This window comes from Hyperolius riggenbachi, chromosome 1 (assembly GCF_040937935.1).
Source record: "Hyperolius riggenbachi isolate aHypRig1 chromosome 1, aHypRig1.pri, whole genome shotgun sequence".
Classification (NCBI taxonomy): domain Eukaryota; kingdom Metazoa; phylum Chordata; class Amphibia; order Anura; family Hyperoliidae; genus Hyperolius; species Hyperolius riggenbachi.
The window spans coordinates 657,945,448-657,971,597 of NC_090646.1; the positions used below are offsets into that span (position 1 = coordinate 657,945,448).

The window sequence follows — 26,150 nt, forward strand, 5'->3', positions numbered from 1 at the left end:
CACACGTGTAAAACCTGCATATGTGTGTGTGTGTGTGTGTGCCTGTATGGTGTGTATGTGCGTAAGTGTTGTGTGTGTGCTTGCGTGTGTGTTTGTGTGTACAGTGAGTGTTTGCATGCTTATAGTGTGTGTATGTGTGTATTTATGTGGGTGTATGTAAATATAGATATATACACACAAGTTCTGGCTGGCCAAAATGCAAGGTGGCCGACTATTGTGGCCAATGTGTGAAACATATTATGTTACATTTACTACTTCGGACTTTGGCCGGCCAGAACAGGAGCTGACAGGAGCTGGCCGGCCACGCCCCAAACATGTTTCAGCATCTGTAGTAGCCGGTTCCTCTCCCTGCCTCCTGCACCCTGTGTCCTCCTCTCATGTCTGTCGCAGGGTGATCATTTACTCGGCAGCCTGTCCAGTGCGCTTGTTCAGCCGGACAGGGCTGGGTAGCCTGTGTCAGGAATAAAGATGGTGGATTCCATATTCTGAATCTCCTTTTACAGAGGAACAATTCATAAGCTCTTATCCTTCTAAAAAATCAGGAGGTAACAATGATGTGCTAATAAGTCCAGCTTGCATGCAGATCGTATCCAAATTATATTCAGATTGGAATAGGAAGTGCATTTGATTGGCCCAACTGTAAGCTGCATACAATTTGCATAACATTTGCGTGTATGCCAGAATTATCCTATTAGCATCCTATTGACCATCTCTAGCCTGGCTGTAATACCTCAACTGGCCACTGCAGGGCGCTTTGCCTTCATGCTGACGTTCTATGTGAAATGAATGTGATAATGTGTTATGAGAAGCAGAATAACAGATGCAGACATTTTTCTGCATTGCTGGAATCCGGCCTCCTACAGCCTCGCTAATAGAATATCTGGCATAGATTAAGCAGTGCATACGTTGTTTCAGCGACTTTATAAATTGCAGAGAGTGGAGAAAATATACATAGGAGAAGAACTGCTCTGAGCCATGCACCATTAAAGGGGAACTATGGCGAAAAATTGTAAAATTTAAAATATGTGCAAACATAGGTAAATAAGAAGTATGTTTTTTTTCCAGAGTAAAATGAGCCATAAATTACTTTTCTCCTATGTTGCTGTCACTTACAGTAGGCAGTAGAAATCTGACAGAAGCCACAGGTTTTGGACTAGTCCATCTCTTCATGGGGGAATTCTCAGGGATTTTTTTTTTTTTAAAAGCACTTAGTGAATGGCAGTTCCTCTGTCCAACTGCCAAAAAACTGTGTTGCGAACAGGGAAGCTGGCCAGCATCATTGTTTAAATCCTTTTTAGGGAATATCTTTATAAAGAATAAAAGCCTTGCTGAGTTTCCCCTATGAAGAAATGGAGATGGGCTAGTCCAAAACCTGTCACTTCTGTCATATTTCTACTACCTACTGTAAGTGACAGCAACATAGGAGAAAAGTAATCTATGGCTCATTTTACTCTGGAACAATCGTACTTCTTATTTCTATAGGTTTGCACATATAACATTTTACAATTTTTCGCCATAGTGCCGCTTTAAGTTCTTTTTTATATAAATAAACTTTTCATGGATGAATTTACAGCTTACTACTGAAATTTACAGAAATAAGCTGTATGGCCTTTTTACACTGATCACATTTGGGTCCTAAAATTGAATTGGGATGATTTTCCCCACGCTTCGATCACAGGGCACCCTGATTATCAGGGCCGGATTTCTGGAAAAGCTACAAAAGGCCCGGGCATTGGGCGGCAGCTAGCAAAGGGGCGGGATGGAAGAAGGATTGTTGCATATGGAAGTAGACGTTGCAAATGCAATATAGAGGTTGAGAATAAGGAGCAACATATAGTAATAGGGAGCTGCTGCCCAAGGTATCTGTATATAACTTAAGGAGGCTGCTATACATGAATGGAATAGGGGGCCGCACAAGGAATAGCAGGGGAGCTGAAAGAAAGTTGGCCTATGAGCAGAAAAAAATATAAATCAGCCTTGCTGATAATGATAATCATGTTGCCCTGTTCCCAATGTGGCAGTGGTGCATAGGGATGGTCGGAAATGCCAATTTCTGATTCCGCGGTAAATCTGCATTCTGCCATTGCCAATTACCGCTACTGCTACCAATTCCGCTTTCTGCTACCAATTTCCGCATTCTTTTCCACCGGAAATCGTGGAAATTTCCCCCAACTATAACATCGATTTTCCCAAAAACTATAAGGTCTATTTGAAAGCTTTTTTTTTTTTTTTTTTGCATCTTCACAAGATTCAGTTTAATAAACCCTGAAAATTTGGTGTTTCTAGAATTTACGGGGGCTTTGCTATTCACAGCTAAAGTCGGCGGATTTTTACTGTAATGTAAAATGCAGAAAATTTGCATTATCCGATATGCGGTAATTTTAAGCCAATCAGAAGATGCAGAATGAATAAGCCAATCAGAGAATGCGGAAATTTCCACCTAAATCCCCATCCTCTAAATTGGTTTATTAATTCTGAGTCTTCTGATTGGCTTAAAATTACCGCAGATCGGATAATGCAAATTTTCAGCATTTTACATTACAGTAAAAATTCGCCGACTTTAGTGGTTAATAGCAAAGCCCCCGTAAGCCCTAGAAATGCCAAATTTTCAGGGTTTATTAAACTGAATCTTGTGAACAAGATGCAAAAAAAAAAAACATTTTCAAAAAGACCTTATAGTTTTTGAGAAAATCGATGTTAAATTTGTCAGAAATTTCTGCGATTTCCAGCGGAAATCCGCAAAAATCCGCCTACCGCACTTGTATTAACGATTTCCTCATTCCGATGCGGAAATGCAATTTCCGATCGGAAATTTCGGAAATTGCATTTCCGCGGAATCCGAATGAGCATCCCTAGTGGTCTATACAGGATATTTGAGCTAAGTCAACAGGACAGCAAGTAAATTGCTTTGCATACTCGGCAATATGAGATTTTCTTGTGGTCTCCCCATGTCAAAACAAACCTCTCCCCCCCCCCCTCGTTTTCAGAGAATCGCTATTACGTAAAGAAACGAGATGATCGCACAAAAAATGGCGATGCATGGAAACAGCACCGGATTCACCATAAGGCGTTTGATAATGGAAAGGCGGCTCATTCCTCTCCTCAGGTGCCTCCCTCCCTCCTTCCCTATACAGAGTCCTGAGCGGAGCATAAATGAGAGGTTACTCACCCAGCTTTCAGCAATCCACTGACCATATCTCCCTACAGTCAGGGGCACCTCTAGCTACCTAATACCTGGGGGCACATCTAGCTATTTAGTATTAGGTACTACACACTCAGTATTAATGAGGAACTCCAGTGAAAATAATGTAATAAAAAACAGTGTCATGTTTACAATAATTATGTATAAATGATTTAGTCAATGTTTGCCCATTGTAAAATCTTTCCTCTCCCTGATTTACATTCTGACATTTATCACATGGTGACATTTTTACTGCTGGCAGGTGATGTCAGTGGAAGGCGGAGTCGGACCCAGCTGTAAACAGCTGTTATTTCCCACAATGCAATGAGGTTCACAGACAGGAAACTGTCAGAACCATGGTCCTGACATCACACTCCATCCCTTCCTTCTCCCTCCCCTTGCTTGTAGAGTCGTGAGACACAGGCTGGGGCTGGAATGATTTGTCTGTGATCTATCCACACAGGAGCAGCTTGCTAGCAAGTAAGGATTAAAGCATGAAAGCAAACTAGCCAAGTACATCTGTAGGTAACTTTTCTTCAATAATAGCACCATCATTTGGACAGTCTGCTCTGCTCAAAAGCCTCTGAGTTCTATTTGTAATGTTTACATTTGATTCCTGTCATTGCTGAACTAGTTAGCCTTAATTGTATCACCTGACTTAGTAAAAAAATAATAATTAAAGCTTGCCATACAAACAATGATTTTGATCACCCGAATGGGCCCCACCAGCCAGCCATCATGCCCCCTTTGTGTCCCTCCCCTCCCCTAAATCTCCCCCCCCCCCCCCCCAAGAAAAAGTTGGAGCCGCCACTGACATCACTGGTTCAAACTCACTCTATCCACATAACAAATTCTTGTTATAAATTTTTAGAGTGGCTTGTAGTCACTGTTTGTGTGAAGCCGTGGTCTTAAAGAGAAACCGTGACCAAGAATTTAACTTCATCCCAATCAGTAGCTGATACCCCCTTTTACATGAAAAATCTATTCCTTTTCTCAAATGGATCATCAGGGGTCTCTGTATGGCTGATATTGTGGTGAAACCCCTCCCACAGTGTGATGTCAGGACAATGATTCTGACAGTTTCCTGTCTGTGAACTTCATTGCAATGTGGGAAATAGCTGTTTCCAACTGCCAAAAAAGCAAGCAGCAGCTACTTCCACTGACATCACCTGCCACCAGTAAAAATGTCGCCATGTGATTTATGTCAGAATGTAAATCAGGGATAGGAAAGATTTTACAACCGGCAAACACTGACTAAATCATTTATACATAATTATTGTAAAAATGAAGCACTTTTTTATTACATTATTTTCACTGGAGTTCCTCTTTAAAAGGTTGGAACATTCTCCTGGAAATCAAGAGCTGCAACCATCAATACAGACCAAATAACAACAACTACAGCTTAATTAGCTCATGAGCAGCACCTGCCATTCATTGTTATGCCATTCAGGCAATCTGTTATATTAATCAATAGTGCCTGTTTAGGTGTTAAAATGACCCTTCATCCATGTCTTAATGGAACTGCAGTTATGTATAAACACAGTCTACTAAAAGTAACTCCTTGGTGCCCCTCAAGCAGCTGTCCCCCCAGGCATCTGCCTGCTCTGTCTATGCCTACAAACGGGCCTGCAGCTAAGGATACACCAACATGCAGCTTTGGAGGTCTGCAGCAGGGAGCTACTGGCAGAAGAACACGTGATTTATTAGATATTAGCTAATAAAGGAATGTATATTCAGATGAAACAAACCGCACCACAGACATATCATTGGGGGAGCATGCCTTGGCACCACAAATCAATTTTTAGTATGACTGCAAACATCCATCTTTCTCAGCATCCTGGAAGAAAATTCCCTGCATCTACGTAAGCGCAATTATTTTTTGTTCCCTTTGGTTAGTCACAGTAACAGCCTAACTTAGATAGCATCAGTACTACCATATTTTTTGTGCGGTTAAATAACAGCCTAGCAATTTGAGTCAATCAAATAGCGGCAACTTGGTCATTAAGAGCACCTAAGCTTCCTCTAATGGATTACCATCAACAAACATAGTAATTTGGTATATTACCCGTACATTCCTCTTATTGATCTCCCTGTTCATCAACACTCTTCCATCAGACAGCTCGATTCCCGAGAGGGGGAAGTGGACCTCGCCGATGACGTCATCTCTCGAGAACCTGTCGAAGCTCAGGATTATGAAGTGAAGAACCAAATCTTGCACCTGGCTGTAAGGAATTCCATAAAAGGTAAATGTCTCATCGAAAGCTGGATCGAGCGTCTTCCGGAGGACCCTTGTTTTGACTTTGTGTTTTTTCTCTGGCAGGAGGGTCATTTTGATGTACGGATCTGAGGTCATGGACTGCTCGTCCATGGCGGGCAGGGAACGGGCTTCCTTGATGTTGACCACAAAGGCCTTCTTTTCAAAGTTGTACTCTAACGCAAAGAAAAGGGTCCCGAGCTTGTCTTGTTTGTCCACAGAAGAGAGTGATGAGCTACTGGACTTAATACTCTCGGGGGAGACCGAATCTTTGTCTTTCTCGGGTAATTGAGGCTGTGAAAAATCCTCGAGGTCGGGAGAGCTTCTGACTTTATTTGCTTTGGGGAAATTGCCGTTCAAGTCTCTTTTCTCCAAGTCAAGGTGGAGGGACGTCTTTGAGATCAATGATTTAGGAGACAATTCCGTCTTTTCGTCCGCCCCAAATTTCTTTTTGTTGTTCAGGCTTTCAGGGTAGATGTCGACCCCTTTTAGCACATGGACAAATTTGTAAGGCGGGGTTTTGTTAGACTTGGTCGACTTGCGTTGACAACAGATCCAAGAAAATAGCGAAACTGTAAACACAAGGCCAAATGCGCTGATGAGTCCAACCATGGCAGGGACTTCCTCTAGAGAAAAAGAAAAAAAACAGATAAACCCAGGTCAATGAACATGTAGGATTCAAAGTACTGTAGATAAGCATGATGGTAAATCATCCTTGATGAAGAATAATAATTGCTCATTACAGTACATGTAAAGTAGAATCTACACCCCACCTGCTGGTAGCTCTTTGTATTGCAATTAAAACAACCATAGCAAGGAAATGAGCAGCGCTACTTAAAAACAGACCAGTGCCTACCTGCAAAAGAGTGCAAGCCCCACTTGTGGGGTTGAATACACACCGAGCATACACATGACCTGTCTACCACTAGAGGAGGATGTTGGTTTCCATTAACAGCTTGCATGCAACCTATTAAGTACTCGTCCCTCCCACTGCGAAGAAGTCAATCCTCCATGGGAGGGGCCTAACACTAACTAAATCCTAACCTATGTATATGCATAGCCTGGGTGCGGCTAATCAAATAAAATCGAAAATTGAAAATTGCGCAAAAGGTGGATCAGCGCAACACCAGGCCGCCTCCGAATGGCCTCCATCAGAGATGCGCTGAGCCCCCCCAGGAACTACAAACGCACCTTGAACCCAAACAGAAGCTCTGCATATACACCAAAAGCATGGCTGTTAAGTGGGAGCAGCTGACCAAAAACAAATTACATTAGTACATAGCAAGGAAATGAGCAGCGCTACTTAAAAACAGACCAGTGCCTACCTGCAAAAGAGTGCAAGCCCCACTTGTGGGGTCGAATACACACCGAGCATACACATGACCTGTCTACCACTAGAGGAGGATGTTGGTTTCCATTAACAGCTTGCATGCAACCTATTAAGTACTCGTCCCTCCCACTGCGAAGAAGTCAATCCTCCATGGGAGGGGCCTAACACTAACTAAATCCTAACCTATGTATATGCATAGCCTGGGTGCGGCTAATCAAATAAAATTGAAAATTTAAAATTGCGCAAAAGGTGGATCAGCGCAACACCAGGCCGCCTCCGAATGGCCTCCATCAGAGATGCGCTGAGCCCCCCCAGGAACTACAAACGCACCTTGAACCCAAACAGAAGCTCTGCATATACACCAAAAGCATGGCTGTTAAGTGGGAGCAGCTGACCAAAAACAAATTACGTATGCATATACATAGGTTAGGATTTAGTTAGTGTTAGGCCCCTCCCATGGAGGATTGACTTCTTCGCAGTGGGAGGGACGAGTACTTAATAGGTTGCATGCAAGCTGTTACAGGAAACTAACATCCTCCTCCAGTGGTAGACAGGTCATGTGTATGCTCGGTGTGTATTCGACCCCACAAGTGGGGCTTGCACTCTTTTGCAGGAAGGCACTGGTCTGTTTTTAAGTAGCGCTGCTCATTTCCTTGCTATGTACTAATGTAATTTGTTTTTGGTCAGCTGCTCCCACTTAACAGCCATGCTTTTGGTGTATATGCAGAGCTTCTGTTTGGGTTCAAGGTGCGTTTGTAGTTCCTGGGGGGGCTCAGCGCATCTCTGATGGAGGCCATTCGGAGGCAGCCTGGTGTTGCGCTGATCCACCTTTTGCGCAATTAAAACAACCAGACAACTGAATTGAGAGGGATATGGAGGCTGCCATATGTATTTCCTTTTAAGCAATACCAGTTGCCTGGCTATCCTGCTGATCCTCTTCCTCTAATACTTTTAGCCATAGCCCCTGAACAAGCATGCAGCAGATCAGGTGTTTCTGACATTTTTGACCTTATTGGGCAGTCCTGTGGGGTAGTGGTTAGTGGGTCCTCGGTTCAAATCCCAACCAGGGCACTATCTGCATGGAGTTTGTATTTTCTCCCTGTGTCTGTGTGGGTTTCCTCTGGGCACTCTGGTTTCCTCCCACATCCCCAAAAAACATACAGATAAACGAATTGGCTTCCCCCTAAATTGGCCATAGACTATGATACATACACAACACTACACAATATAGACATATGACTATGGTAGGGATTACAGGTAGATTGTGAGCCCCTCTGAGGGAAAGTTAGGTCACAAGAGAATATATACTCTGTACAGCATTGCGGAAGATCTTGGTGCTATATATATATAAATAAATAATATTAATTTTCAGATCTGACAAGATTAACTGCATGTTTGTTTCTGGTGTGATTCAGATACTAATGCAGCCAAATAGATGAGCAGGACTGCTGGTCACTTGGTATTGTTTAAAAGGAAATATATAAGGCATCCTCCATATCCCTTTCGCTGCAGTTGTCCTTTAAGTGAAATTAAAATTTTCCTTGAAAACTGGTGCAAGCATAGATTAACTGGTTATCTTATTTTATTCTGAAGCAGGCTAGGAATTTTCAAAATTGGCAGGAAGCTCAAATGTCACACCTTTGCAACTATAGTACACTGTTTGGAGTACTGCTGCCATGAGACTAGCCAGGATATCCTAGTATGCTGGAGTAATTAACTGCACAAAGCACGAGCCATTTTACACATTTTTTAACATCTGCACTAATCTATTTACTGATTGCAAACTCTGACACCCCTATCTGGAGTGTGTTACAAATACGGTACTTTATCTATATGGCGAGAGAGCTGAATTGATTGAATTGTGTTTTTCACAGCAAAAGTACAATTCCCATTTAAACAGCCATCATTAACTTGACTACTAAATTCCATATTTACATTTCGGCACCACTATTTTATAGTCATCAACAATAATCATGGGTTAACTTGGTGTGCTGGAAATGCGAGCTTTTGATTACATTGCATGTTTCTCTGTCAGATAAGATATGATCAGTCCTGATAAAGGGAAGCTAAAGGTTTCAAAAATCTTGACATTTTCATCTTTTGAGCTACTAAACTGCAGCATTTTATAGTTTCATAGTAGCAGTTTCATAGTATTCATGTATTGCATTTCCATTCCTCATATACAGCACATCCTGCATCCTGCAGGAACAGCTTTTTTCCTCAAGCGGTAGCCATAGTTAATGCTAAACCACGTTAGAGCTGCCAGGACTTGATAGTAATCAGCACAGAACTGTAAATGAACAATTCTCACATTGCTTACTGCCACTATACTTATAATGTCCTTGACTTGTAATATACACACTGTCTGTCCTTGTATTGTTTTTGTTTGTGTTTGTTAAAGGGGTTCTTTCGCGAAAAAAGTAGGCAGTTAAAAAATGTGACAGATGACAGGTTTTGGGCCAGTCCATCTTTTTAAGGGGAATTCTCAGGGCTTTCTTTGTTTTCAACAGCATTTCCTGAACAGCAGTTTAACTGCCAAAATAGCAAGATACCAGCCGGCCTCCCTAATCACTTGCACACTATTATGTCAGTTAGATTTTGCAACTGTTGTTCAGGAAATGCTGTTGAAAACAAAGAAAGCCTTGAGAATCCCCCTTAAAAAGATGGACTGGCCCAAAACCTGTCATCTGTCACATTTTTTAACTGCCTACTTCTTTCGCGAAATAACCCCTTTAAGCAACTGCCAAGACAAATTCCTTGTAGGTGCAAACTTACTTGGCGAAATAAATTGATACTGATCCTGAAAATAGAATGTGTATATATGTATATATATATATATATATATATATATATATATATATATATATATATATATATATAATGTTTATTACTGTACACTGCTAAGGAATATGTTAGTGCTATATAAGTGTTAAGTATTAAGATTTTAAAAACAAACCAAACATTTGAAAGCACAGGAATTTGCAGACAGGGTATATTGCCTAGTCATTTAAAAGTCCCTCAGAGGAGCTCACAATCTAATCCCTACCATAGTCATTTGTCTATGTATGTATCGTGTAGTGTATGTATCATAGTCTAGGGCTAATTTAGGGGAAGCCAGTTAAAGTGAACTCGAACTCTTGCGCAGGACAGAATGAAAACAGAGAAAACTGCACCCTGCATGTATTTAGAGAGTTTAGCCTGTGTAATTACCTCTCATTTGTGTCTAATCACTACTTGTAATTTGATCTCCCCCCGTGTCACATGACTGCCTATGGCAGATAAGCTCATTGGAAAGCACAGGCTGTAAACAATATGTCTGCTTCCATGAATCAGGAAGTAGAAACAGTGTAGATTTATTTTAGGATTTGTATCAGCTGTAAGAAAGAAATGTTTTTTGTTTAAAGTTTATTATGCTGTTGTGTGTCTTTTAGAGCAGAGAGGAGGTCTGAGTTCAGGTCCACTTTAACTTATCTGTATGTTTTTGGGATGTGTGAGGCAACTGGAGTGCCCGGAGGAAACCCACACAGACACAGGGAGAACATACAAACACTGTGCAGATAATGCCCTGGCTTGGATTTCACTTAGGGACCAAGCGCTGCAAGGCGAGAGTGCTAACCACTAAGCCTCTGTACTGCCCAATCATATTTATGGGGTCCTGAGGAGCCTAGTTATATTTCCAGAGTTGCTCTTTAAATATTTCACCCAACAGAGCATCCTGTATTCTATATTGAGAGCAGTACCAAAAAAAATCTCACCCCAGAAGTCGCTGAAAATAAAAAATAACAGAACACAAAGAGGTGTTGCTTTGTGCGTGATAAGATAGAATAAATTATCACATGTATGTATAGCCTGCATAGCTGAGAGTGGAAACCTATCAGGAAACGTTCAGCGATCACATCTGATGTGAAAGAAATGGCCCATCAAACCACCCATCAGTGACAAATCATGTGGGCGAATGGTTGCCGGGACACCACCTCAACGCAAACAAATATTATTCAAAAAGAGGTGAAAGGATAAAAGTCGAGAAACACTTTTCAAAGTCTCTTTTATGGGGCGGGGCCTGAACAGAACAAAGACATTGTACACATTACACCACGACTAACGATAAGTGGCAGCACGGGAGAGACTGGTTATATTGATGTATAGGAATACACTAATGCAAAGCCAGGTTCACATTTATGTTACATATATTTTCAGAGGCACTTTACCTTAAAACGAACCACTTCCTGGTGCCTATACCTAGCCTCTGACTGTAATGCTAACCCCTTCCATAGTGACAATCTCTGCACACTACGTCACAGCACACCCACTAACTGGGAGGAGGAATCCAACGTGACAATTGCTGTGCACTGTTTCACAGCATGCCACAGATTGAGAGGAGGAATCCACAGTAACAATCGCTGTACACTATGTCACAGACAGAGAGCAGGAATCCACAGTGACAATCGCTACACACTTTGTCACAGCATGCCACAGATTGAATGGAGGAGTCCACAGTGACTATCACCACATACTATGTCACAGACAGAGAGCAGGAATCCACAGTGACAATCGCTACACACTTTGTCACAGCATGCCACAGATTGAATGGAGGAGTCCACAGTGACTATCACCACATACTATGTCACAGACAGAGAGCAGGAATCCACAGTGACAATCGCTACACACTTTGTCACAGCATGCCACAGATTGAGTGGAGGAGTCCACAGTGAATATCACCACATACTATGTCACAGACGGAGAGGAGGAATCCACAGTGACAATCGCTGCACACAAATGTCACAGCATACCTCTGTCTAAGACTAAGAATCCAATGTGAAAATCTCTGCACAATCACAGCATGCCCCGTACTGAGAGAAGGTATCCACAGTGACTATAGCTGCACACTATGGGCTTGATTCACAAAGCCGTGCAAACTGTTTAGCACGGGTGTGCTAAACAGCACGTGAAGTGCCATTCGTGGACTTTTGCGCGCGCAATCGCGGCAAATTTCGCGCACAAAAGTCCGCGAACGGCACTTCACGTGCTAACTGTTTAGCACACCCGTGCTAAACAGTTTGCATGGCTTTGTGAATCAAGCCCTATGTCACAGCATGCCACAGATGGAGAGAAGAAATCTACAGTGACAATCGTTGCACACTATGTCATAGCATGCCACAGGCTGAGAGGGAGATCCACAGTGACAATTGCTGCACGCTATGTCACAGCATGCCACAGACAGAGGAGGAATCCACAGTGACAATTACTGCACACCATGTCACAGCATGCCACAGATGGAGAGAAGACATCCACAGTGATAATCGTTGCACACTAGGTCACAGCATGCCAAAGACTGAGAGGAGGAATCCACAATCCCTGTCCAGAGAGACTGACAACTAAGGGCACGGTGAGAAAAAGCTTTCCTGCCTCTGCACAATTGTTCTAATGACTGCATCTGCTAAGCCACTGATAAGGAATCATACAAAGTTTTGCAGACAAAGATCCTATGTACAGTGCCCAGCCTCTCTACCCCTCCCCAAGTGCTCTGTACTGTAGTGATGCTGGAGAAATCTGCAGAACTGCTCCATCAGGCAGGGGTCACACTTGTCTTTCAGGCAGGGGTCACATTTGTCTTTCAGTTTCTACATTTTGCAGAAAACTGAAAGACAAGTGTGACCTCTACCTTACAACAGCTAATGTAATTTATAGAGAAAACTGACAAATTGCGCAAGATGTCAGTTTTTTTTCTGCGTGCGAAATCTACATTGGAACACACTTGTCTTTCAGTTTTCTGCGCGCGTTTTCCTGCATACTTTTTCTGCACACCAAATGTGTTTCTATGCAGGAAAACGCGCGCGGTTTTTCACAGCAGCTGATGTAATTGATAGAGAAAACTGACAAAATGATGCAGAATGTCAGTTTTTTTTCTGCGCACGAACAACATATTAAGTGTGTAATAGCCCATTGATTAACATGAGTTCTCAGTTTTTCTGTGCAGAAAACGCGTACGAAAACAGTCAAGTGTGTTCCCTGCCTGTGACCTAGCTCATTCTCAGTTGAAAACAGTTTTTCTGTGCAGAAAACGCGCACGAAAGCCGACAAGTGTGACCCCTGCCTCAGTTTCTACACTTTGCAGAAAACTGAAAGACACGTGTGACCCCTGCCTTACAGCAGCTAATGTAATTTATAGAGAAAACTGACAAATTGCGCAAGATGTCAGTTTTTTTTCTGCATGCGAAATCTGCATTGAAGTGTGACCTTGCTTATTGATTAACATGAGTTCTCAGTTGAAGTCAGTTTTTCTGTGCAGAAAACGCGTAAGAAAGTCGGTAAGTGTGACCCTTGCCTCAGAGATGGACAGAGTCAGTGTAATAAGCTGAGGCTGTCAGTTTTCTGTGTGTGTTTTTCTGTGTGTGTTTTTCTGTATGTGTTTTCTTTATTTAATGTATGTGTGAAAGCATGCACGTTTTATCACAGAAGCTAAAATAATGTAATTGATAGAGAAATTGTGTGCAGTGCTTCACTGCTGTCTGTTTTTATCTGCATGGGGAAAACACATTAATGTGCGCACTAGCCAATTGAATAACATTGGTTCTCAATTTACCTGTGCAGAAAGTGAGGGGGGTGGGGGCCCCGTCCAAAGTTTTGCAGGGGGTGCCCAGTGATTTCTAGTTACGCCCCTGATGGGGCTGGAGGGGGTGGTATAAACATGCAGTGAGAGTGAGTGAAATCAGTAGAGACTAGTGATGTCCGGTTCATGAGTGATTGGTTCATTTGAGCCGCTTCTTTCCTGTGAGTTGAGTGATCCGACTCATCACAGTGAACCGGATCAGTTCAGTGGATGAGACAGGAACTGCAGCTGCACAGGGTCCTTTTCCACTGCAAAATGCGTTTGTGCGTTTTTTTTATAGTTTTGCGTTTTTCGACCAATTTTGATGAGCGTTTTTTATATGTTTGCATTTTTCTGATTGGCAAGTGTTGTCTTGATTTTTGAAAATAGATACTAGTGGTTAAATCAATACAAAATGCGTTTTTCATGTGTTCCTATACTTTACATTGAAACGCAAAATGCATCATAATCACACAGACATGCGTGTGCTTATTTTTTTTTAAAAAAATCAGAACGCAGCTAGTGGAAAAGGGCCCACAACACACACAGCTGAAGGAGAAGGAGCTAGGAGGTGGAATAATAGATGTCTGTGCCAATTAGCAGGGGAGGGGAGTGACTAGCAACAAGTTACTGCTAGCCACACCCTCCCCAGTGACATGAATCAAATGATTTGGTTCATGATCCGGTTCTTTTTAATGAGTTGAATCGAATGAATCGATTCATTGAACAGAGACGGACTTCCCATCACTCAGCCAGAGAGAGAGAGATGTGGGGAAATTGGCATACATATACAATGAGAGACAGACAGGGAGAGAGGAGACAGAGGAGGAGGGTGAGTCATATGCATAGAGTGAGACACAAAGGGAAGCAGAGGGGAGATGAGGGCATGAGACAGAGACACACACAGACAGATAGAGAGAAATCAGAGGGAGGCTTCAATAAGCAGCGAGGGAGCTAGATGATGTTCTCTGGAATAGGCAGAGGGAGGAGGAGAAGGTTGTTAAACTAAAGAGCAGGTCCTGGATATATAAAAATGAAGATCGATACCGGGTGATGAGGGAGGGAAATGAGAAGAGCCAGGGATGGACAGATACATAGATATAAGCATGGATATGATGATAGACCCTATAGAGAGACAGGGAGCACAGACAGGAACTGACAATAAAGTCTTCCTGCTGAATTCTATGGATACACACCAGCACACTGTTACCAAGACAAAAGATGGAGCAAAATGGAGGCGGTTGCCCCGGGCAACAATAAGGTTTCTGCTTTTCAGTGAAACAAGGATTCTAATCCGTCGCTCAGGGTAACTGCTTCTCTTCTGCCCCACTAACCCCACAAGGGTCCCCACCCCCGCACAAACAACCTACCTGATGCCCTACCCTAACCAACACTCCCCCCCCCCCCCCCCCCCCCAACACCTACCTGATGCCCTACCCTAACCAACACTCCCCCCCTCCCCCACACAGACACACCCTACCGGAGGCCTAACCCTAACCAACACTCCCCTCCCCCCACACACCCTGCCTGACACTCAACCTTAACCCCCAACCCCCACACCTAGCCTTAACCACCTCCACAACCAATAGAAACCATCTGCCAAAGGTGCCCAATAAACATTGGGTGCTGCACCTAGTGCCCGCTATTTATTGGGCTCTGCAGACCCCCAAATTTTCCCTTGATACTGCTCTTTCAATGGGTGCCTATGGCTGCACCCAAACATTCGATGCTAGCGGGCGCCCACATTTCCTGCTTCCGGGGATACCTAGTATTTGTCGTTATTCTTTGCTTACATAAAGTGTTTGTATGGAGAGGGAAGTTGGGGTACGGTTTTTGGGAAGCACCCAAATGGAGTTTCGCTCAGGGCATTGTGAGAACCAAGGTTGGCCCTGTTTATAGTATTACAGGCAGATCATCAGCACAGAAGTCAGGCAACTGGCATTGTTTCTTAGAGAATGAAGAGGACAGCCTCCGTATTCTTCTCACTACAGGTTCCCTTTAGAATCGGGGAGTGGCATCAATGGGTGACACAGACCCACTTCTTACAAAAAGTAAATAAAAGAACACCAGGAATACACCCCCTCCAATCCAGCCTGCTCTAGAAGATGATTAAAGGACAACTGTAACAAGGCGCGCCCCTGAACAAGTATGCAGCAGATCAGGTGTTTCTGACAATATTGTCAGATCTGACAAGATTAGCAGCATGCTTGTTTCTGGTGATATTCAGACACTACTGCAGCCAAACAGACCAGCAGGGCTGCCAGACAACTGGAATTGATTAACAGGAAATAAATATGGCAGCCTCCATAACCCTCTCACTTCAGTTGTCCTTTAAGGGATGTTTTCCCTTTAAAGGGGAACTGAAGTAAGAGGTATACGGAGGCAGCCATATGTATTTCCTTTTAATCAATACCAGTTGCCTGGCTGTCCTGCTGATCTATTTGGCTGCAGTAGTGTCTGAAAAACACCAGAAACAAGCATGCAGCTAGTTTTGTCAGATCTGACAATAATGTCAAACGCCTGATCTGCTGCATGCTTGTTCAGGGGCTATGGCTAATAGTATTAGAGTCAGAGGATGAGCAGGGCAGCCAGGGAACTGGTATTGCTTACAAGGAAATAAATTTGGCAGCCTCCGTATACGGTACCTCTTACTTCAGTTCCCCTTTAAAGATACTGAGGACACAGATCCTATTCTGCTTGTGAAAGTGGACAGCTCTAGACTGGCTGAGCGCTGCCCTGCGCTGCCCACGCATTGAAGGGCGAGGAACAGAACGGTCTCCGCAGAGCGGGTAATACAGTCTTCTGTGGGGGAGGATGCTGGCAGCTGAGGCACTGTACAGGTTTTTATGACTGCTGGAGCCAGGTCCTGCTTCGGCCGCAGCGGAAGCACAACTAATGTGAGCATCGTCCATCTCACAGAGCTTCCTTGCATATCAGAGCGGAAAAACACTGCAACTGACGGCAAAGAAAGAGAGTGCAGCCGCAACAGCTCCATTACTCAGCACCGCCAGAAACGCCATCAAAACACAGACTGGACAGGCGCTGCTGGCTTACATTAACCCTTTAACCTCCCTGGCGGTATGATCCCTTCTGATTTTAGGGTCTAATAGCAGTACAATTTTTTTAATGCGCTTTTAGACCCATGAAAAAATCATACCAGCAGAGAGTCTGCAGCAGCCCCAGCAATCACTCGCCTCCCCGGGCTCCAGTGCTGCAGTTTTCCCTCCGTCCTCCGGGTGGCGCTGCAACCCTAAAGTGAGATTGCCGGCTGTCGTCATGATGACAGACGCCGATCTCACCCGCAGGAAGCAGAGCCTCGGAGTAGTGGAAGAGGAATGGTGGCCGACATCGGGATCCCCCGGGAGGTGAGTTGAAAAGCCTGCTGCGCGCATTGCTCTGCATACAGCCTCTGGTGGCTACCCCGAGTGCAGCTCGGGGTTACCACCAATGAGGTTAAAATGTATGGAAAGTCACACAAATAAAAAATACCTAAGGAGAGGGAAGGCTCTGGGTTCCTGGAGACGAGCTGATAGCTGCTGTGGTGTGAAGGCGAGCTGGCTACTTAGGGATTAAGGGAGTCTGGCTTCCTTTACTGGAGGGAAAGAGGGGGAGGGGTCATCTGACTGGAAACAGTAAATTCGGGCGCCTGAGGCTAGTGGACAAATCGGGCGCCGCCATTCACTCCTATAATAAATATCGTTTAATGGGCGCCCGATAGGAAAAAAGGGCGCCGGAGAAAACTAACGTTTTAAAAGCGGCGCCCGGAGACTTAATGTTTTATTACTGTTTCTCATGATTACACATTATTTAATGATTTATACATTTTTAAATATTATTTTTAAACGAAAAACAGTACAATATTTTTTCCCAAACATTATTTTTAAACGAAAAACAGTACTTTTTTTTTTTTTTTTTACATTATTTTTAAAAGAAAAAACCAACAGGGGGGTCTTAGGTTTAGGCACCAACAGGGGGGTCTTAGGTTTAGGCACCAACAGGGGGTTTTAGGTTTAGGCACCAACAGGGGGGTCTTAGGTTTAGGCACCAACAGGGGGGTCTTAGGTTTAGGCACTAACAGGGGGGTCTTAGGTTTAGGCACCAACAGGGGGGTCTTAGGTTTAGGCACTAACAGGGGGGTCTAGGGGTTAGGGGTAGGTACAGGGAGGGTTACTTAGTAATTTTTTTTTTAAACGTTATTATACGTTTCACTATTTAAACGAAAGATTAACGTTTTTACAATTGCCGATTTAATGCACATTATTTAATGATTTATAACTTTAAAAAACATTAATTTTAAACGAAATACAGTACAATACAATTTTAAACGTTATCCATGCTTATCGTTAAAAACCCGGCGCCCTTTTTTCCCAGCGCCCCTTTTTAACGTACGCCATCTGACTACCTATACGGGGGAATCATCAGGCTATCAATACTAGAGGGGAGAGGCCGTCTGGCTACCTATACTAAAGGGAGGCGGCTGGTGACAGTGGCCTTGGGTGGTAAAGAGTACAAATCCGGCCCTGGTAATCAATCAGAAACAGAGATGGATCGAGATGAGATGGGACTCTACTCAAGGTAGTAAGTTGTGGCCCACTCCATCCCTAATGCTCCTTTTAGTACAGGAAGAGGGACAGAGAAAGTAGCAGTTGGGCCCCATGACACCCAAGAGGTCCCAGGCACCTGCCTAGGTTGTCTTGTGGATTGGTGGGGCCTACGAACAGAGGGTAAAATGATAAACAATTCCATCAGACTAGACGAATTGTTGTGAAATTTAAATCTTGAGTACAGGCAGAGAGTAAAAGCTTATACTGTACATATTGGGGGCAGCAGAGATCAGTACACACTGCAGATAGTTTACTATCAGTACAGGCACAGAGTACCAGCTTATACTGTACATACTGGAGGTAGCAGAGACCAGCACACACTGCAGCTAGTTTACTATCAGTACAGGCACAGAGTAACAGCTTATACTGTACATACTGGGGGCAGCAGAGATCAGCACACACTGCAGCTAGTTTACTATCAGTACAGGCACAGAGTAACAGCTTATACTGTACATACTGGAGGTGGCAGAGACCAGCACACACTGCAGCTAGTTTACTATCAGTACAGGCAGAGAGTAACAGCTTATACTGTACATACTGGGGGCAGCAGAGATCAGCACACACTGCAGCTAGTTTACTAGCAGTACAGGCACAGAGTAACAGCTTATACTGTGCATACTGGAGGCAGCAGAGATCAGCACACACTGCAGCTAGTTTGCTATCAGTACAGGCACAGAGTAACAGCTTATACTGTACATAATGAGTCAGTAGAGATCAGCACACACTGTAGCTAGTTTACTATCAGTACAGGCACAGAGTAACAGCTTATACTGTACATGCTAGGGGTAGCAGGGATCAGCACACACTGCAGCTAGTACACTATCAGTACAGGCACAGAGTAACAGCTTATACTGTACATACTAGAGGCAGCAGAGACCAGCACACACTGCAGCTAGTTTACTATCAGTACAGACACAGAGTCAAAGCTTATACTGTACATGTGGGGGTAGCAGGGATCGGCACACACTGCAGCTAGTCTACTGTCAGTACAGGCACAGAGTAAGGGCTTATACTGTACATACTGAAGGCAGCAGAGACCAGCATACACTGCAGCTAGTTTACTATCAGTATAGGCACAGAGTTACAGCATATACTGTACATACTGGGGGTAGCAGGGATCAGCACACACTGCAGCTAGTTTACTATCAGTACAGGTACAGAGTAACAGCTTATACTGTACATACTGGAGGTAGCAGAGATCAGCACACACTGCAGCTAGTTTACTATCAGTACCGACACAGAGTCAAAGCTTATACTGTACATGCTGGGGGTAGCAGGGATCGGCACACACTGCAGCTAGTCTTCTATCAGTACAGGCACAAAGTAACAGCTTATTCTGTACATACTGGAGGCAGCAGAGACCAGCACGCACTGCAGCTTGTTTACTATCAGTACAGACACAGAGTCAAAACTTATACTGTACATGCTGGGGGTAGCAGGGATCGGCACACACTGCAGCTAGTCTCCTATCAGTACAGGCACAGAGTTACAGCTTACACTGTACATACTGGGGGTAGTAGAGATCAGCACACACTGCAGCTAGTTTACTATCAGTACAGGCACATAGTAACAGCGTATACTGTACATACTAGGTCAGCACACACTGCAGCTAGTTTACTATCAGTACAGGCACAGAGTTACAGCTTATACTGTACATACTGGGGGTAGCAGGGATCAGCACACACTGCAGCTAGTTTACTATCAGCACAGGTACAGAGTAACAGCTTATACTGCACATACTGGAGGCAGCAGAGATCAGCACACACTGCAGCTAGTTTACTATCAGTACAGACACATAATAACAGCTTATACTGTACATGCTGGGGGTTGCAGGGATCGGCACACACTGCAGCTAGTCTACTATCAGTACAGGCACAGAGTTACAGCTTATACTGTACATACTGGGGCAGCAGAGATCAGATCAGCACAAAGATCAGTACACACTGCAGCTAGTCTACTATCAGTACAGTCACAAAGTAACAGCTTATCCTGTATTTACTGGAGGTGATATGCCAGTGCCTTTAAATAAAGCTAATCAAATACACTGCATTTTTATTTTGTATCAAGTCCCCATTTTGAGACATTTTAAACACATGAAAGCAAGTAAAAGCATAAACAGTATAGTATACTACAACTCTAGGAAAAGGAATAATCTGCATTCATTAAGGGAACAGCTACATAAAGTATGTCAGTGCCAAACAAACTCTTTTGTAATTGAATGTTATTGAAAAACATACCTTTCCATTATTTCCATTACAATTTATTGCCAAATATGATTTTCTACAAAAAAAAAAAAAAAAAAAAACAACAAAACAAGAAGCTGATTTCACTGTTTTGCAACCATGACAACCGTACAGTGCTTGAAATATAAAACACTCCATTTGATATACAGAACATCCCCAAATCCCCATCTGCCTGCCAGCAGGAATCATTCTCTGCACAGGTCAGAGAGAGAATTCTAAAGATGCCGTCACTCCATCCACCCATTTAGTGGCATGATGTTGGAGAGCTCACGCAATTATAGAGGATATATACTGAAGCCTTTATCTCATAACAGCATATGTTGCACTGCTCAAATCATTATTACAGACTGTCTCACCTGTCTTGCATTTCCTGTTAGAAAGACACTGTTGAAATTTCTGCCAGTACACGGGCATAAGGGCAAGCATAAAATCCTTGTCATATATACAGCAGACTTTAGACTGGATTATTTTCGTATCAATAGAAGCAGAGTTTCACTTTGAGGCAGGGCCGGATTTACCATAAGGCACTGTAGGCATGTGTCTACAGGCGCCTGATCATGGACAGGCGGCTAACTCACCTTCCCAAGTGCCTCGCTCTCACCTTACCTATTCAAAGTCCCGAGTGGAATGTAAATGAGAGGATACTCACCCCGGTCACGGCATTCCACTGATCAGATATCTCTTCAGTCAGGGTCAACTCTAGCTACCTAATATTTGGGGCACCTCTAGCTACCTATGACGGTCCGGACAAGGAAACTGAGGGAGATATGACAGCTGGGCCAGTCAGGGCACTTTCAGTGCGGTTTGGTGGGGGTTTGTGTGTGAATTCTAGGGTGCCAAGACATACTGTATGTGCCTATAGGCTCCTACGATGTAAATCCAGTCCTGCTTCAAGGGGTCAATTAACAATACGTATTTCACAAATGACCCCACCTTACTCATTTTTCACCTCAACGAGAGAGATAATTCAAGAAATAAACAGATAACTGATTAGATAAATCAGAACGGGGGAGATGAATTGGAGATGAGATAATTCATGAGAATAGAGAACTCTTAGAATACGTTTTGTGACTGAACCCCTAAATTCTCAATGCAGACACAGCCAGATCAATCCAAACCACATGCCAAGTCTGAGGATGGCTCCAAACAAGGTAAGGCCAAGCTGGAGTTAACAGTAGATGATGAGCACTTACGATTGCCCAACGGTCTCATTTCTGTGCTACAAAATTGGCTGGCATCTCTTTTTTCGCATGAAAGAGAAGAAGTATTTCACAGTAAGTTCTTAGCTTAAGTTGGTCAACTAGCTAGGAGGAGATCAAGGAAGTTAGCTGCATGTGAGTTCTGCAAGAAGGCCAGATGTCCCACATTCTGCGGTCCATGCATTTGCTATGGTCAGTCTTGGACCTTGCATAGTCGAACGAGAACTCCATGGCCACCAAATATCCACAACCCTAAATTTATTGCCATGGATGTCCCAGGACTCCCATTTTGTTTCTTTATTCCCAAATCCAACTTCATTTCTCTTTAAGGGTTACACAAGTGGTACACGCCATGCAGATATCATCGTAAAATAAGGTGGACATTCCCATTCCTTCCTTCTGGTGTCACAAGCTCACGAAAGGTTGTGGTCGAACCCCTTCAGTGATGTCATAATTTTACGCTTCAGGTGGGTGGGAAAATCAGTCATGGAATGGTTCTCCCTCACTGGTCAGTCCTTATCTGAGCTATGGTCTACAACTGGGAGCTCTAGATGGTTTAACTCGGGCCTCTGCTTATAAGTCACATGCCTGTGACGTCCATAGCCGATGGGATCCCGCCTCCCTGCTGTCGCTGAGATGGCGCAAAGCAAGATGGGAAACAGAGGAACAAGAAATTGGCGGGATCATTTCATTAATACTCCAGTCAAGACAAATTTGTTTTGTGAGCCTTATAAGCCTGATAAACTGCTTTAAACTAAAGGTGGGATCTTAGATCCTTCCCAATTTAATGGCTTGGTTACTAAATCAGTTCTAGGGTAGGCTTGTAGTCTAAAAAAACACCCAATATTTCCATTTCGGTGGGTAATATGTTAATTTTAAACCGCTCATCTGATTCTCAAATCAAAGGAAGAAAATAGTTCTAGTCAATTCCTAGCCCTGCCCCATGTCACTCTAAAGCCACCATTATCTTACCTCTCCTGATGCAGCCTTTGTTTTTTTGAAGACAAATTAATACGAAGGCCAATCCATCAACAGGGAAGTCAAGCCCCCATAATAACAATGGCAGATTGCTGGCAGTGCCTCACCCTTGGAGTCAGGGGGATTGCAGAAGTCTACTCCTATCCAACTGCAACTTTAAATCATTTAGTAGCTAGAAATTAACCTCTTGCTGACAATTTTAACACCTATATCAACTGTAAGACAAACAAGATACTAGTGGGTGGGAGAGGTGGTGGTGGTGGTGGGGGGGGGGGGGGTGTTTGTGGTTTTATGCCATGAAAGCGGTTACAATTATCTGTGTCACCGAGCCCTTGAGCAATTTTAAGCTAAGTCAGAGGTTGCTCGTACATTACCGCGGCACTGAGCGCTGACAGACGATCGCAGAATGTGTCAGTCAGTCAGTGCCAATCAGTGCAGGGGAAATTTGTGCTACTTATAGAGACAAATAAACGAGAGCTATTTTTGGTCCGGCAAAAATACCCCGAAGGTTGTTTTGACAAGACGATGGCCAAGAAAACTGGAGCAAGGCTGGACCACAGCAAGCAATCAAGATCAGAAAAAAACTCCTCCACTCTTGCCATAATTTCCACTCAGTCTTTTTATTTTTTTTTTTTATTTTAATAGAGCAGCCTACCTGTTTCGCTTAGCTTTTCAGGTCATCCTTTTCATTATCCTTTATTAGGAAAGTGCCAACCTATTAAGCAACACTGCACAGATAATGAGGTACAAATGACCGAGTTGCAGATATAAATGGTACAAAAGGTGACACAAAAGGTGAGACTCGCAGAAATTTGCTCCTCTACCTCCTAGCACCTTCTGAAGTCAAAGCTATGGAAGCACCTCTCTCCCCTTCCCTTCCAAACAGCTCAACCACTTCACGCTTATAACGAGTTTGAAGACACAATTCATTCTAAGGTTATTCCTTTCTGTGGCTCTTAGATAAGGCAGCCCAATAATAGCATGGATAATGCTAAAATGTAAATCATATCACTGCTTCATCTTTGTAATAAACCAAAAACTTGGCTCATCCTTTTATTAAACCTTTTTTTACTACCATAGTTCCAGAGGAGCGTAACCCATGCATGACTGTAATCCGATAGGCAAACATGCTACAGACACTCAAAAGATTTATTCCTGAAAGCATCTATCGTTTCACTCAACCATTGCCTTCAAAGTCCATGAGGATTTCCTGCTTAACCCATCTTCTAATTTTGATCTGCAGTTGAGCTTCAGATATCTTACATAAATTAAACTATATTGTCTTTAATTCCTTAAAACAATTATTGCAGTTGAAACTTTTTTAGGTTTTGTAGCCTTAATGCTTTTGATAGAATCCAAGAGCTGCCTACCCCACCTATGTGCTCAGAGATAGGCAGTGTTCTCTAGTCTGGGTTAACAATTAACAGTAGTGTGTAGGAAGCAAACTACAACTCGGATTTGATTTCTATCATGTTTTCGCAGAACACTGACGCAGAAATGGCTGGTACAAGCTGCCAGTCTTTAGCCAGTCTCATGGATCCTACCATAGCTTGGCATATCACTGGCTGCCAGTTTACTGGTATTGCTAAAACAATTGAGGGTATGACAGATTGTATAGAGACAGATAGGAGTGCTCTGCAGTTTGTATTCTGTACCTCAGCATGCCACCGATATTCCCCTTGACTCTATCCTCCTCTATATGCCTCGTTGGATGATGTATTGTTGTACAAATATATCTACTCAGCATGAAGTCAATTAATTAAACGCTACCAGCAAACATACCACTACAAACACATTAAGGGCTCCTCCAGTCTCCTGAAGAGCCATAGTTTGTTTTACTGTCCGTAAACTTGAATGCCCGTGATAAGAAGTCATCAGAAGAAATCCTAGTCTGTCCTACATAAACAGAACAGGTTAGGAATTGACACAGATCGACTCCTACAACTCCTGGCCACCGCTACATTCGTAACACATTTGACGGTTATTGAAGTTAACGATGGCTTCCAACGCCTATCCTTCTGTGCCTCATCTACACCCACTGTTTCCCTTCTGCCTCCCCCTCCCACCACTCCAATCCAGCTAGACTTGGAATAAGCTACCAAGAACCTGTAATCTAAATAAATATGCACACCTTCTTGTAGATCTAGATGTCTATCATCTGTCATGATCTCCACATTGGTATGGCTACTAGCAGGCGAAATCTATAAGAGCTATATAGCGCTAAACCTGTAGCAACCAGCCCCTAACTACCTCTCATCTCCAAGACCAGAGAGAGATGGGATTTGTTAGTTTCCTATGGATTACCGCACTTCGGACATCGCCTCTGCTCTACGCTTTACCTTAATTTACAATCAACCCTTTGCAGAGGAACTATATACGACACTGTGCTCAGCAAAGCTATTTTTAGTGATATAGATATGGCATGATGTCACGGGGACAGGATGTATTGTCTCTTTACATCCACAAGCAATGAATCACCGGAGAGTGCGGACCGTAACGTGACACAAGACGCTCTTTCCCCCTACTGCAGGAATTTATGAAGAGTCATCATCATCATGGTCTAAGGGCAAGGTCTCCTTCTGGCACAGAAGTTCCTTAAATGTGTCCAAAAATAAAACACAACTAAAGCTTAAAAAGTAATGCCCTTTGACTCTGAATAACCTGATTTTAGGCAAAGGACTGTTCTGTAGAAGGACATGCAGAGAGGAATCATTGCAACTAAAAACCAAACGGCTAGCAAAAGCCAGATGACAACTCCACACCCCTCCTAACACTCAACGATGGCGTAGGCAATATTACTCACAAGAGGAGAAAAATCCAACATGCACAGTTTCGCCCTTATTATACTTAAGTAGCAGAGAGTCTAGTCATTACACACATAATTAGGTATCTTCCAGTGCTTTACATAGAAAAGCTGACACTAGCAAGCTCCTGTATCCTATCTGCTACGTAGGTAGAAATACACCTACGTAGCCTATATTAGACCCCTGGCAGCAGTTCTGCACAAAGTCGTCCATCAAGTCTATGGATGGCTTGTATTCATTAAACTAATCTTGTGGTCATCTAACCAATATGTCGACCTTGTGCATAATTATGTAACTATTCTATCAAGATCTTGTAGGAACCTAAGCTTCTGCCCATGGGTCAAACTGCCTGGACTTTAGGAAATGTTGACACTGGGTTGTCTATTCTCCCTCCACCTAGGTTACCCTTCCTAAACACAGCTCAGATCCTTTAAGATACAGAGTTCCACTTATGATTTAAAGGCAAAAGTTAAGGAGAGAAACTTACCATAAGCCCCCCCACTGTTGGAAGTCACTGGAGCCATGTTTGCAGCAGGCTCCGCTGTCCAAGGTGCTGAATCCTTGTCCTGCTGATGGTGGTGCTGCTCTCCCTATCTCCTCTGCTGAGCAGCCTGGGAAAAATGGCAGGGAGAGGCAGAGGGGAAAAAAATCTGTTGGTATCCAGCAGCAGATCTCAGTGTGAGGAGGGGCTGACGGCTTTCTCTAGGCTGACTGCAGCTTTACCTCCTGCTCTGCTGCCCTCCCAGTCTGCCTGTTCCAGCTGCAGACACGGCTGCTGGCCGAACTGACGCAATGCTGACGCTGCTGCCTCTCTGAAATCAGCACCTTACTCCCCCCCCCTCCTCCTCTGCCTGCTCTCCAGAGAATATAGAGGATGTTCATCAATTCTTTTAACTGCAAGAGATTAACTTGCAGTTCCTTGGATACAGTCAGACAGAGAGGGAAATGGTTAAAGGAATGCTGGTCTG

At 43.5% G+C, this 26,150-nt stretch overlaps 1 protein-coding gene across 2 annotated transcripts in view; it reads right to left on the reverse strand.

The window, feature by feature from the left end:
* SYT4 (synaptotagmin 4) overlaps nt 1-25,948 on the reverse strand; it is a 71,656-nt gene extending 45,708 nt beyond the window's left edge. Inside the window, exons 1-2 of one of the 2 annotated variants that reach the window (XM_068271986.1) lie at nt 25,670-25,948; nt 5,253-6,061 (exon numbers count right to left, since the gene is read on the reverse strand). In XM_068271986.1, the coding sequence (XP_068128087.1) occupies nt 5,253-6,061; nt 25,670-25,706 (846 nt within the window). In that variant the 5' untranslated portion in view covers nt 25,707-25,948. Of the gene's footprint in view, nt 1-5,246; nt 6,062-25,669 lie in introns of both variants that reach the window. The other variant, XM_068271976.1, reaches the window with a different exon arrangement.
* Between the last annotated feature and the right edge of the window lie 202 nt (nt 25,949-26,150).